We start from the raw sequence: 15,303 nt of genomic DNA, 5'->3' as shown, positions 1-15,303 counted from the left end.
CTAACTGAATTGTGAGCTCTGTAGTGGGAGGCACTTTATTCTTTTATTTATCCTTACTGTGCTTGGAATATGACTGGGTTCAAGATAGGCTGTCAGTAATATTCAAAAGCTATTGTAGTAGTCTGGCACACATTTAACCTGCTTTAAAAAATGCTTCCAATAATATTTTTTCCTTAAGACTATTTAACTCTTTCAATAGTATTTTTTTCTTAAAAGTATATGAATATTGAATTTTCTCTAAAACACAAAAGGAATATGTTCTTGTCATTTTCCAGTTTGGTATGCCAATCCACATGATAAGGCAAAAGAAAATCCATTTGTATCAGAAATATCTGGATAATCTGCCAGCTCAGTGTAGACTAAAAACTTGCTACTCAAGTGCTTTCAAGACCTGTTGCATAAGTGTAACCCTGGGCTGTTACGAGAAATGAAGACTCTCAGGAGCTGCCCCCAAACCAAAACAGAATCTAAAGCTTTTCAAGATACCCAGGTGATTCATGTGTATATAAAAATTAGTGATGCTGTGAACTACACTTGATCTGAGCTTTGAGCTCTACTTCACTGTTTACTATGAGGTTAACCTTGGAAAATTTTCATGTTTTAATGTTTGAAAAAACGGGAGTAATATAAACAATGATTGTATTTTGTTAAGCATAAAGTAGTAGTACATATACACATGTGTATACCTATTTATATAAAATACTTAAACCTTCTTGCTGTTTTCTTAGATTGACTTAAGTGAGTAAATTATGAAGATATATGCTGAAGCCACAGAAAGAAAGTAAGTTAAGAGACTATGTAATACTCTCCAAAGACTGTGTGTGGCATTCATGTGGATCTGAGCTATGCAATGGTCTTGTCACAGGAACAGTCACACAAGATACTAAGAGGAGCTGGAATGAGATCAACAACTATCTACATTTAAACAGATGTTAAATTTCAGTTTATGCTATTCAATTTATTATTATTAATGTCTATTAAAAAATTAAAGTGCCTAATATAAAGTATGCAGTGTCAGGCGTAGAAAGAAATATGCACCAAAAACATCAAAGTTGCTGTGAAGTTTTGACCATAATGAATTGCAGAGTCATATTTCCAGTCCTTGTTGAGTAGTTCTTGCCATCTCCACTGCTTACTTTCTGGGGCAGATGAAGTCCGGCTTATAGTTGCTAATTAGTCAGGAGTTTTAGAAACCTCAACCAAGGAACAAGGCTTCAACAGCAAGAAAGGTTACTTCTGTATGTTTGTTTGATCATAGGTAGATCTTCACATATTGGCAATGGGCATAGGTGCTTCCATCCTTCCCAGTTTTATTGTATTCTAGTCCTACACATTGTTGAAGATAGCTGGATGTCAGAGTTTCAAGCCAACACTCCTTATAATTCATTCTTAAAAAATCAATTGTTCAGGTAATATGTAACATGTAACATTCGTTTCTTGGCAGTGAATATATTTTATATTAGATCTTCCTTTGACATACTGAAAGTGGATGACATGGATAAAATTAACCAGACATTTGTGCTAGAATTTCTTCTTCTGGGTCTTTCTGGATACCCAAAGATTGAGATAGTTGACTTTGTTCTAATTCTAATTATGTATCTAGTGATTCTAATTGGCAACGGTGTTCTGATAATAGCAAGCATCTTTGATTCCCATCTTCACACCCCAATGTACTTCTTCCTGGGAAACCTCTCTTTTCTGGATGAGCTTAATCTCAAAAAAAGGAACATTTCCTTCTCTGGATGTGCAGTGCAAATGTTCTTAGGATTTGCAATGGTGTCAACAGAATGTTGCTTCTTGGCATGATGGCTTTTGACTGCTACGTGGCCGTCTGTAACCCTCTGAGATACCCCGTCATCATGAGCAAGGTGGTGTATGTACTGATGGCTTCTGTGTCATGGCTGTCCGGTGGAATCAACTCAGTTGTGCAAACATCTCTTGCCATGTGATTGCCTTTCTGTGAGAATAATGTTATCAATCATTTCCCATGTGAAATATTAGCTGTTCTCAAGCTTGCTTGTGCTGATATATCCCTCAGTATTATCACCATGACAATATCAGATATGGCATTTCTAATTCTTCCATTGCTGATCATTTTTTTCTCCTACATGTTCAGCCTCTACACCATCTTGAGAATGAACTCAGCCACAGGAAGATGCAAGGCTTTTTCCATCTGTTCAGCATATCTGACTGTGGTAATTATATTTTATGATACCCTCTTCTTTATGTATGCCAAACCCACGTCTCAAGAACTGCCTGGAGAAAACAAGTTGCAAACTTCTGACAAGCTCATTTCCCTGTTTTACGGTGTAGTGACACCTATGCTAAATCCTATGATCTATAGCTTGAGGAATAAGGATCTAAAAGCAGCTGTAAAATACTTGCTAAACCGAAAACCTATCCAATAAGTATTTCAGAAATGCAGATCTTTGTGTAATAGGCACAAAGATGGACTTATAGCTAAATCAGTAAGAAGCTTTGAGGAAACCATGGTTAAGCAGAGATATTTTTATTTTTCCATTCACTAACCTTACTCAGCTAGAATTACTGAGAACTGTAGTTTGCTATAAACTCAGCTTCCAGTGTTTTCAGATCTCACAAGTATAATGAATTTCATTAAAGTCTCATCCCAGGTGGTATCTGAAATGAGTGTTTCTGGTGTATTGTACAGAAATGTAGTAGAAAACAGTTACACATAACTTTGGAGATAGAGTGGCAAGAGTACAAAATCTTCAATTCCACAAACTACCTAAATGACATTGGATAGTCTATTCTTTGTAAATCATAGACTTGTAATAAAGAAAGAGATAAAACCAGGTACCAGTGTCATTATAATTTCAATAAGTTGGAGAAAGCACCTAGCATAGCACCAACTTCATAGTGTCCTAAAATTTCAGAATTAAAGCTGGCTCCAAATTGAGGACTAAAAGTTACTACTGAGTACCTCTCTTACCCCAAGCTAATATTTATGAGAGCTAGATATCTCCCCCTAAAGGTCACTCTGTTAATATAAGTCACACCCTCCTTGCCCCTCCCCCCATATCTACATAAAGAGAAGTTCGGGCCAGGGGAAGAAATAATCAAGGGAGTGTTCTGCCTTACGTGGAGTGTACAGTGCTTGGTGGGAGGTGTTGCACTACAGTCCCTGGGGATGAATGGGAACGTTTTTTGTTCTAATCCAAGCCAAGTGAGATGGTGCTGCAAAAGAGCTCTTAAGGTTTCGGGTGCTTGCAAAGAAAGAGAGTCTGGCTTCTGGCTTGAGTGGCTTGATGAGTGGAGGCCTGCTGAGCTCTTGAGGCTGCAGACCAGAAGAGGAGCTAGTGTAGAGGAGGAAGGAAGGTGGGTATTCTAAACCGAAAAATAAACAAAAACATTTCAAATCTGCTTGAGATGTTCTTACAGGCTCAGAAGGAGTGATAAAATCCATGACTGGGGAAATTAAATCTGTTCTTGTCATTCTCTAATGAGTTGAAACTCCTTAGTAAATCTATTTTTTTTTCTTTTTCTGTAGAGTCCTCGTCTAGAAGGCCAGTGCCTAGCATAGGGTGTCTTTGGGCCACACCATCCAGCTTCCCCATGGTCTCCTAGCTCATTATGATAGCTGGGTTTTGACTTCATTTTCCTACCCAGCCTTCCTTTTTCCTGCTTGTTTTAGAGTCACACGACCCCATATCTCCTACTCAGAGGCTTCATTCTTTGCCAGTCTACTTCCTTCAGGTTGACCCAGGTTTCTGCCTAGATGATCTGGTCACTAAATTCTGCTCTTCTGCCACTGTCCCACCAGAATGAGTGTTGTCACTGCAAAAACCCTCCAGATGCTGTTCTCTCCTCTGGGTTGGATCACATTGGTGTTGCTTTTGGTTCAGAAAGGCATGCACCCGACCCTGTGGCTGACAGCTTTTGAACTTCTAGTGCTTCTCCTCTACCCTCTCAGTAGAGGCCCTGCATTTGTATCTGATGCATACTTAGTTCTCTTTAACTTTTGTTCTATGACAATGTTTTAGGCATATAAAAATATTATTTATATTGTTTTAACCAACTCCTTAGCACCTTAATTTTTAATTTTTTCCCGCAAAAAATACCAAGAGTGTCAACATCTAATATGCAGGCTTATATCAAGTTGAACTCTTCACCTGCTAAAATATTCCATAGGTATATAAAAGTGGATGCTATAGGGCTTTGATATAAACAAGCGTAATCATGTTAATCAATGATCAGAAAATTGACAGATGTGATAATAAATGTCTTTCCCTGAAAAAATCAGGAAATCTCCAATAGATTATTAGGTGTATTATTTTCTTATTAATAAATAAATTTTTAATTAAAATATCAAAAAGTATTAAAAAATTATCACTATGGTCATCTCCTAAAGCTACCATTTAAAATATTTCTTCTAGTAACTAGGAGTCATACATTCAACATGTTTGTATTTTGATTTATCACTTAATATGCTATGAACCCTTGAGGTTAAAGGGTTTTTATTTTTTATTTTTTTTATTTTTTTGCTGTACGCGGGCCTCTCACTGCCATGGCCTCTCCCGTTGCGGAGCACAGGCTCCGGACGCGCAGGCTCAGCGGCCACGGCTCACGGGCCTAGCCGCTCCGCGGCACGTAGGATCCTCCCGGACCGGGGCATGAACCCGTGTCCCCTGCCTCGGCAGGCGGACTCTCAACCCCTGCGCTACGAGGGAAGCCCTCATCCAGATTATTTTGAAACAAATCCTAGGCATAATTACATCAGTTTATCTGTCTATCTATAAATATCTATATATCTAGTATATATTTATAGATATATATGTGTAATGTGTAGACATACACTAAGTGGCAAAAATCCAAGTTCCACTATTCACATGGTAGTCTACAGGAATGCACCTCCTGGAGCGCATAAACTATAAGATAAATGATGCTGTCTCCAGTTTAGCAATAGGACGGTGCTGGTGATGACTGTAAGCCACTAAAAGGACGCATGAGCCATGTAAAATACATTATTTCTCGATCCAGTGGATTGTTGCCATGAGATAATACAGGCTGTATACTACCTGACTTTCTAAATTTCAAGGGAGCCCAGTTTTTAAAATTAAACACTGCAGCACTTACCCAGGGTTGGACATTTTACAGAACACACGAGGATTCAGTGTACACTCATGTAAGGCTAATGCTTCCTATAACAGTATAGGCTATGGTCCTGCAGGAGGAAGGAATTTCAGGCCAAAAAGGAGAGTTCTGAAACTTCAGTCGTACCTGCTAGGCCAATTTTGAGGAACTGTCTCTTAGAATATTTCAGTCAATGTTGGTTTATATACCCAACATATTGCCATTAACTGCTTATTGAGTTTGAGTACATATTTTGAACCCAAAATGTTTTATTTCTCCAGGATGCTATCATATAGATAGTAGTAATCTCCAAATATACGTTAGCTATAGCATGCCAAAGAGCTTCCCATAGGCTCACTTTATATCAGCAATCACTTTCCCTTCTTTCCACCTTTCATTAATTTTTACCCAGATTATCCTCTTTGGGGTAGAACTGTTAGCTTCAGCAAGAGGACTGATCCATAAAGCTAGCAGCAATTTAAATATGGTCAATGATTTCCCCCTTTATCTTGTGTATTATATAGAACAGGGTTGGATAAATACAAGCATATTGGCTTGCCTCATTAACCAGGTAAGAGAGAAACAGAACCTATTAATCCCATTTTTAAAAGGGTAAATAAAGAATGATCTGTATTATTTTAGCAGTGTGGGCAGTAGTACCTAGATGTGTTGTCATGGTATCATGTTCAGCAACTGATCCACGTCCCATTAAAACAGGATCAGGCAAAGAAAAAGAAAATTTTTAGAAATATAGAAGTTTCTATAAAGCGCCTGTATCATTCCCACAATTTTCCCCCCAACACATCTCAACAATATGGCCAATAGTGGTCTTCCTGTAAGTCCACATATATCATGTTTTAACACACATTGATTCAGCCTTGAAAACCATCTTTTTAGCATTCTATCACGCTCCAGTTTTGTAAAAGCAGGGTTTAAATTATCCATTTCAGTTTTCATTAGTCCACATTTTGTGGATGAGGATGTAGATGATGTCCAATGGTCTGTAACTTGTTGGATTTCACTTTGACTTCCTTAATTAGATGACCAACATCCAAATTCCTCTTGCTGTAGGCCTCAAGTAGTGGTTGAGGTATTTGCATCATTTGCCAGGTATGCAAATCCAAGAACAAACAAGAAGAAAATGTGTGTCTCTCTTAGTCAAGACTCATTGTTATTTACCCAGAAGGAAGGGTAATGGGCCAATGTAATCCACTTGCAACTGAGACTAAAAGCAACCTTTTCTGCTGACAAGCATAAAAATTGTTAGGTACATATCCAGCTCCCGAGGGAATCAATGAGATGCATAGTTTTTGCACACATTACTGCACTACTTGAATGCCTCCATGCCCTCTTATCTCCTGTTCCCCAAAAGGCCGCTTCCAAAAAGAGAATAAAGGCTTCCATTTGTTATTTCTAGTCCTTTTATGAATTCGTAAGGAAAATTCATATCTATGTCTATGTGATAGACATAGATATGCCCTGCTTTGATTATCCCTCAAGTCCATAAAGTGTCCCATAACATACAACCCCATGTAGGAGAGCTTTATCTTCCAGTCATGTAAGGCCTGTATTTTCAGACCATATTGCTAGTCCATTAGCTTCTGTCTGAAAATAGGTAAAAATTCATATTATGTCATTGTCACTATCTGGGTCCTCTGATGAATAAGGAGACTGTTTTTAATTCTTCCTAATTAAATACTAACAGTGGCTTTGGAATATTATTTCATCACTTTTACCTCAGTTTACTCATTCATAGAAAGGGAATTCTTACTAAACAGTATTGTACAGAGTTTTCCAGCTCTAAACTTCTGTGATCTTATTAAAAAACCATAACATATTTCCATTTGAATTTAATGTACACATAGTATGGTTTGTGGTGTGAGTGTGTGTGAGTGGAGAGTTGTGTGTGTTTGTGTCTGTACACATGCATAAATACTGCTCTTTTTTTAAGTAAATTTTTATTGCTCGTAATCCAAATACTTCATTAAATTTTTTTCAGCTTTATTGAAATATGATCGACAAGTAAAAATGTATATATATATTTAGGTTGTGCAATATGATTTTTATGGTGTGTAACATGAAGTTAATATATGTATACACTGTGAAATGATTACCACAGTCAAGCAAATTTAAACATCCACCACCTCACATAGTTACTTTTTGTGTATATGTGATGAGAACACTTAAGATCTACTCTCTTAGAAAAGTTCAAGTATACAATAGAGTATTCCTAGTAATCAGCATTCTGTAAAAGACCCCCATAACTTATTCACTTAAGACCTGAAAGTTTGTACCCTTCGACCAACATCTCCCTATTTACCCCACTGCCCAAACTTTGGCAACCAACATTCTACTCCCTGATCTTAACAGTTCTATTTTTTTTTTTTAGATTCCTATCAGTTCTTTTTTTTTTTTTTTAAGATTCCACATGGAGGTGAAATCATACAGTGTTTGTCTTTCTGTGACTGATTTATTTCACTTAGAGTAATGTCTCCAGATTCATCCATGCTATCATAAATGGCATGATTTCCTTCTTTTATATGGATGCATAATATTCCATTGTGTATGTGTTTTTATATATACATATGTATATATATGTACATATATATCATATTTCTTCATCCATTCATCAATCAATAGACACTTAGATTGTTTTCCATATCTTTCCAAGGGTGAATATTGCTGTAATGAATATGGAAGTGCAGATATCTCTTCAAAATACTGATTTTATTTCCTTTGGGTAAATACCCAGAAGTGGGATTGCCAAATCATGAGGTAGTCCTAATTTTAATTTTTTGAGGAACATACGTATCATGTACCTTAACGGCTGTACCAATTTATATTCCTACTAGCAGTGTACAAGGATTCCCTTTTCTCCACATCCTCTCCAACACTTGTTATCACTTGTCTTTTTGGTAATAGCATTATAACAGATATGAGGAGCTATTGTGGTTTTGATTTGTATTTCCCTGATAATTAATCATGTTGAGCACCTTTTCATGTATTTGTTGGCTACTTGCATATCTTCCTTGGAATAATGTCTATTCAGTTTCTTTTCCCATTTTTTAAATTAATTTTTTTTGCTATTCAGTGTATGCATTTCTTATATATTTTAGATATTAACCCCTTACCAGATATATGGCTTGAAAGTATTTTCTCCCTTTCCATAGGTTGCCTTTTCGTTTTATTGATAGTTTTCTTTGCTCTGAAGAGATTTTTAGTTTGATTTAGTCCCATTTATTTATTTTTTGCTTTTGTTGCTTGTGCTTTTGGTTCACATACAAAAACTCATTGCAAAGACCATTGTCAAGAAGAATTTTTCCTAAGTTTTCCTTTAGGAGTTTTATGGTTTCAGATCTTAAATATAAGTCTCTAATCCATTTCAAGTTATTTTTTATGTATGGAGTAAGATAATGGCTCAGTTTTATTATTTGCATGTGGATATTCAGTTTTCCCAACACCATTTATTGAAGAGACTATCCTTTCCTCAAGCAGTATTCTTGTTGTCCTTGTCAAATATTAGTTGACTGTATATAGTTGGGTTTATTTCTGGACTTATTCTGTTTCGTTGTCTGTGTGTCTGTTTTTATGCCAGTACAATACTGTTTTGATTACTAAAGCTTTGTTATATAGTTTGAAATCAGGAAATGTGATGCCTCCAGCTTTGTTCTTCCTTCTCAAGATTGCTTTGGCTACTCAGGGTCCTTTGAGGTTTCTATGAATTTTGGATTGATTTTTCTGTTCCTGTGAGAAAACCATTGGAACTTTTATAGAGGTTACATTGAATCTGTAGATTGCTGTGGGTAGTATGGACATTTTTAACAATATTAATTATTCCAATCCATGAATATGGGATATTTTCCCATTTATTTTTCCAATTCCTTTCATCAGTGTCTCATAGTTTCCAGGGTACAGATCTTTCACCTCCTTGGTTAAATTTATTCCAAAGTATTTTATTGTTTTTGATGCTATTATAAATGAGACTATACCCTTAATTTCTGTTTCTGATAGTTCCTTGTAAGTGTACAGATATTCAATTGATTTTTCCTGAAACATGGCTGAATTAATATATTAATTATAACAGTTTTTGGTGGAGCCTTTAGGGTTTTCTATATATAAGAACATGTTATCTGCAAACAGGGATAATTTAACTTCTTCCTCTCCCCTGGAGAAGAAGCATTTTATTTCTTTTTCTTGCCTAATTGGTCTGGCTAGGACTTCTGGTACTATGTTGAATACAAGTGACAAGAGTGGGCACCCTTGTCTTATTCCTGATCTTAGAGGAAAAGCTTTTAGTTTTTCATTGTTGAGTATAATGTTAGCTATGGGTTTATCATATATCCCTTTATTACATTGAGTTTCCTTCTTTTTATACCTCATTAATTGAGAAATTTTTTAATCATGAAAGGGTACTGAATTTTTCAAATGCTTTTGATGTATCTGTTAAGTTGACAGAGGAGTTTTTATCCTTCATTCTGTTAATGTGGAGTTTCACATTTATTGATTTGTGTGTGTTGAACCATCCTTGCATCCCAGGGATAAATCCCACTTGATCATGGTGTATGAGCCTTCTAATGTGCTGTTGAATTCAGTTTGCTAATATTTTGTTGAGGACTTTTGCATCTATATTCATCAGGGGTATTGGTCTGTAGTTTTCTTTTTTCTTTTTTTTGTGGTACGCGGGCCTCTCACTGTTGTGGCTTCTCCTGTTGCGGAGCACAGGCTCTGGACGTGCAGGCTCATTGGCCATGGCTCACGGGCCTAGCCGCTCCACTGCATGTGGGATCTTCCCCAGACTGGGGCACAAACCCGTGTCCCCTGCATCGGCAGGCGGACTCTCAACCACTGTGCCACCAGGGAAGCCCCTGTAGTTTTCTTATAGTGTCCTTATCTGGCTTTGGTATCAGGGTCATGCTATCCTTTTAAAATGAGCTTGGAAATGTTTCCTCTTCTTCAATTTTTCGGAAGAGTTTGAGAGGGACTGGCATTAATTCTTTTTTAAAATTTTGGTAGAATTCACTACTGAAGCCATCTGGTCTAGAGTCTTCTATGTTGGGAGGTTTTTTTTTTTTTTTTTTTTTTGCAGTACATGGGCCTCCCACTGCTGTGGCCCCTCCCGCCACGGAGCACAGGCTCCAGACGTGCAGGCCCAGCGGCCATGGCCCATGGGCCCAGCTGCTCCGCGGCACGCGGGATCCTCCTGGACCGGGGCACGAACCCGCGCCCCCTGCATCAGCAGGCGGACTGTTGGGAGGTTTTTGATTATTGTTTTACTCTCCTTACTCATTGTTGGTCTGTTCAGATTAATTTACCACAATCAAATACAGAAATTTTACACTTTACCCTCCCTTCCCCCACTTTATGTAATTGATGTCAGGTTTTACTTGTTTCAATTAGCAAATTTCTGTGGTATTACTTATTCTTACTAGTTCTGTCTTTTAATCTATATACTAGTATTAAAAGTGATTTACATGCCACCATTACAGTATACAATAGTCTTTGCTAGTATTTATATTTAACTTAGCTCTGAGAGTTATATTTCATATACTTTTATGTCTCTGGGTGGTTGTAATTGCCTCCAGGACCTTTGTCAATATTTCTGGTGCTAGGTCAAGGGTTAGCTTCATTGTTTGAAGACAGCTGGCCTATTATAAGGTGCATGGATGCATGTAGTTCTCTGTAGGTCCTTGGGGGTCTCCCATTAGATCACTGGGCTAGTCCCTGGATGGGGGACTGCTTCCAGACCATAGCTGTGAGAAGTGGAAGCCAGTTTATAAGTGCCCTTTCAACATCTGCAGTTGGATCAATGTCAAGTGCCTACCTCCAGAGACACAGACATATGTGTCCCTTGGCAGGTACCTGGGTGAGCAGGAATACTCTCTGATTATGACTGTGAAGGGTTGGAGCTGGGTTACAGGACTGCTTCAAGACCTGTAGTCAGACTGAGGTTGGCAGGTACCTCCAGGAGCTCAGATGAGCATGTCTTCAGGTAGGTTCCTGGGTGGGCAGGGAGTTCCCAGCCTGAAGCTGCAAGAGACTGGAACAGAATTACAGGGCTGGTTAAGGATCTGCAGTCAGACGGAAGTTGGAGGGCTTGCAGTGGGGTACAAATGGGCATGCCTCCTACCTGGTCCCTGGATGTCCAGGACTATTGGCCAAGAGCATCTAGAGTCAGGTCATGGGTCACCTAAGGGTCCACAGCCGGGATTAAGGTGGGCGAGCCCTGTTACCTGGGGCTTGGAGTGGTGTGATTCCTTCTGGGTCCCTTGGCAGATGGTGCTGGTGGCTAGTTCAAGACCAATAAGGCTATAGCCAAGTCCAAAAGGGCACAGGGCTGTTTCTGGGTCAGTAGCTGGCACCACAGTCTGCCAGCAGCAAGTCTCCTACTTGAGCATGGGCCTGCCTTCTAAAAACAATCCTCCAGAATCCAAATATTTTACAGTGAAATGTAACATCTGTTGGAAAGTTAAAGTCAGAATCTAAGTGTTAATATCTATAATGTAGCTTAATAGACTTTCTGAAACACTTTAGTACAACAATGTGCTATCTGTGTATCTGAATTTGTGCCCCAAACTATCCACTCAGGACTTTTAAAACTTCTTTCTGGCCTCGCACATATGAATTCACTTTTATCCTATAAATTTATTTATTTTATTTCTTATCTGTCTGTCTTTTCCTTTCAAAAAATGTTGGTATTAATATCCTGTATGAAATTAGCTTATCTAAAAGAATGAAGATAAGTAAAAAAAATTAAATGACAATGCAATTAATTCACAGAAAATGTCTATTTCATTTCATTCATAATATCTAGATCATTTTTAAGTCTAGCATTTCATGTTGGTAATTATCATTTCAATTAAGAACTTACTTTGAATTAACTTCACTTTGTAAATATATTTTAAACTAAAAAGGTCTCACATTTCATAAAGTTAGTTTGGTGAACATTTGCCCCTGTTTCCAAAAGTTGCATGGGTGGGAGAATGTTATTTCATTTTTGAGCTTTAGTTCAGTCACATTATATTCTCAACACCACTCTTAATTGTGTATGTGGGACACTGTCCCTGATGCATAAAAAGTTTTTCCATTCCACAGATCTCTCATTCCAACTTTAAATTGCTTTGGGAACGGGGGAACAATTACAACTGTTGCATAACAAATATTTACTCTGTCACATCTACGGAATCTGACATTGTTGAACCTGACCTTAATTCAGAATGCTGGCATAAATACTAAGAAGAAATTAACAGGTTCTTCTAGGAGGTGGAAATAATTTATCAGTATAATGTAAGCCTTGAATATCATGACACGATACCTTTTCATTCTATAATTAAAACTATTATTAAATACGGATTTAAAATATGAACAGCATGAGGCAGTGCAGTTACTAATTTTTTATTAGCAAATACAGCTGTGATATGTTATTCAGCATACTTCGGGAGTTTATTAGAAATGCAGAGTCACAGGGCCTGCACCAGACTTAGTAAAAGAAAATCTACATCTTAACAAGATACCCAGGAAGTTTATATACATATGAAGAATTTGAAAGACTGAAATAATTGATTCTTCATAAATCCACCAAGGCAAAAAATTCTGGGTAGTTCTTGGTGGGAAAACATGGTATAATAACTTTTGGTGTTGTAGCCCAAAGAGCTCTAGACTTCATTGGCAAAGATCTGAGCTTCAAGCTCCACTGTTTACTTATAGGCTGGATTATTTTGGCCATATTCTGTCTTTCACATTTGAAAAAAAAATAGAGATAATGAGAAGATTCATTTTTTTTGTAAAGTATAAAGTGCTACACACACATACACAGATATATATTTAAGCATTATTACTGTTTTCTCAGGTTCACTTAAATAAATAAATTATGAAGAATAATTTTGAAGCCACAGAATAAAACAAAAGAAGAGAGACTATTTTTCTTCAAAGATCTCCACTGTATACTTGCAGAGTTAGTTTACACACTGGTCTTGTAATGGGAAAGACTACGAGATCAACAACTAACTAGACCTTTGAACAAATGTTAAATTGCTGTGTATGTGGTTCAGTTTACTATGATAAAATGTCTGCCCTATAAAAATACGCAATTTAACACACTGGATGGAGATCCAGGGTGTCAGGCAGACAAACAAAAATGCATAAAATCGAACTTGCTTTAAAATTTTCAAAATTTCTGTTAAACACTGAATCAAAATTCCAGTCCTAGTTGAGTTGTCTTTTGCCTTCCCCACTACTCTGTCACTGAGCCTGACTAAATGAAGTCAGGTTTGTCATCTGAAATATTCTAAGGCTTTTAAAAACTAAACTTAGGGTGTCTTCAACAGTGGGGAAGGTTGCTTCTGAATTTGCGTCTGATCCTAGGTAGATCTTCAAACATTAGACACAGGGCATTGAAATCTCAATTTCCCAGTATCATTGTATTCTAGGCGCAGACATTCTTGAAGATAACTGAATGACAGAGCTTCAAAGAAAACATTCTTTCTACTTCACTCTAGAATAATGCCTATCCAAGAAATTTGTTACATTTGTTGTTATTTGGCAGTGAAAATGTTTTATGTTGGTATTCCTTTGACATCCTGAAAGCTGGGACATGGATAGAGTAAATAAGACATTTGTGAAAGAATTCATTCTTCTGGGACTCTCTGGTTACCCCGAACTTGAAATTATTTTCTTTGCTCTAATTCTAGTTATGTACCTACTGATTCTAATTGGCAATCGTGTTCTGATCATAGCAAGCATCTTTGATTCCCGTCTTCACACTCTCATGTACTTCTTCCTGCACAACCTCTCTTTTCTGGATATCTGCTATGCATCCTCCTCTGTTCCCTCAACTTTGGTGAGCTTAATCTCAAAGAAAAGGAATATTTCCTTCTCTGGATGTGCAGTGCAAATGTTCTTAGGATTTGCAATGGGGTCAGCAGAGTGTTTCTTCCTTGGCATGATGGCTTTTGACCACTATGTGGCCATCTGTAACCCTCTGAGATACCCTGTCATCATGAGCAAGGTGGTGTATGTACTGATGGCTTCTGTGTCATGGTTGTCTGGCAGAATCAACTCAATTGTGCAAACATCTCTTGCCATGAGATTGCCTTTCTGTGGTAATAATATTATCAGTCATTTCTTATGTGAGATACTGGCCGTTCTCAAGCTAGCTTATGCTGATATATCCCTCAATATTGTTACCCTAGCAGTGTCAAATATGGCTTTCCTGGTTCTTCCCCTGCTGGCCATTTATTTTCTCCTATATGTTCATCCTATACACCATCTCGAGAATGAACTCAGCCACAGGGAGATGCAAGGCCTTTTCCACCTGTTCAGTGCATTTGACGGTGGTAATTATGTTTTATGGTACCATCTTCTTTATGTATGCCAAACCGAAGTCTCAAGACTTCCTTGGACAAGACAATTTGAAAGCTAGAGAAGGACTTGTTTCCATGTTTTATGGGGTAGTGACCCCAATGCTAAATCCTGTAATCTATAGCTTGAGAGACAGGATGTAAAAGCTGCTGTAAATATTTGCTGAGTCAGAAATCTGTGAACCAATAAGACCAAAGGGAAATGTGGGTGTTTAGTATATAAAGAGTAGACATGGCATCATTGGCAACCATTGACAACCTTCTTTGGGGAAAGCAAAGTTATATAGAGAGATTTTTATTCTTTGTTTCCACTATCTCAGCTTAGCTACAATCCCTGAGAACAGTAGTCTGTTACAGACTCAGATTCCAATAGATTCTGATCCATATTTCACAAAGGCAGTCACTTTAGAATCTCATCCCTGGTGATATCTGAAATGAGTGTTTTTGATGTACTGTCTGGCAACACAGTGGAAAATATCACACATACTCTTCACAAATAGTGAGGCAGGAGTATAAATTCTGTTCTATCACAAACCTTAATATTGAGAAAGTTATTCACTTTTTCTAAAATGTAGTTCTCGTATTTGAAAAAAGAGAGTAATTAAACACTGCTCTCAGTGTTATTGTAAAGATTAAGTTGTACAAAACACCTGGCATAGTGCCAATTCATATTAATTCCCTTTGTAGAGGATGTTGTTTGACTTTTTCTGTTGACCCAGAATTTAAGTATTGAAGTGGAGACTCCAAACTAAAGATAAATGACACCAAGTAGCACTTTTTATTTTTTAAGCTACCAATTGTTAGAGTCAGGCATCTCTCCCTTGTCTTCCTACTGGTATCAACCACCACTCTT

General features: G+C 37.5%; 1 protein-coding gene and 1 pseudogene across 1 annotated transcript; both read left to right on the top strand.

The window, feature by feature from the left end:
- Positions 1–811: 811 nt before the first annotated feature.
- LOC101328381 (olfactory receptor 13C3-like) overlaps positions 812–15,303 on the top strand; it is a 341,867-nt pseudogene continuing 327,375 nt past the window's right edge.
- On the top strand, positions 13,685–14,640 carry LOC101328675 (olfactory receptor 13C4-like). The gene is given in 3 exon segments (XM_019948985.2): positions 13,685–14,329; positions 14,331–14,587; positions 14,589–14,640. Coding segments are annotated over 3 exon segments (954 nt in total).

Source organism: Tursiops truncatus, chromosome 6 (genome assembly GCF_011762595.2).
Source record: "Tursiops truncatus isolate mTurTru1 chromosome 6, mTurTru1.mat.Y, whole genome shotgun sequence".
Taxonomy (NCBI): Eukaryota; Metazoa; Chordata; class Mammalia; order Artiodactyla; family Delphinidae; genus Tursiops; species Tursiops truncatus.
This window is presented reverse-complemented; position numbering and strand designations above follow the sequence as displayed.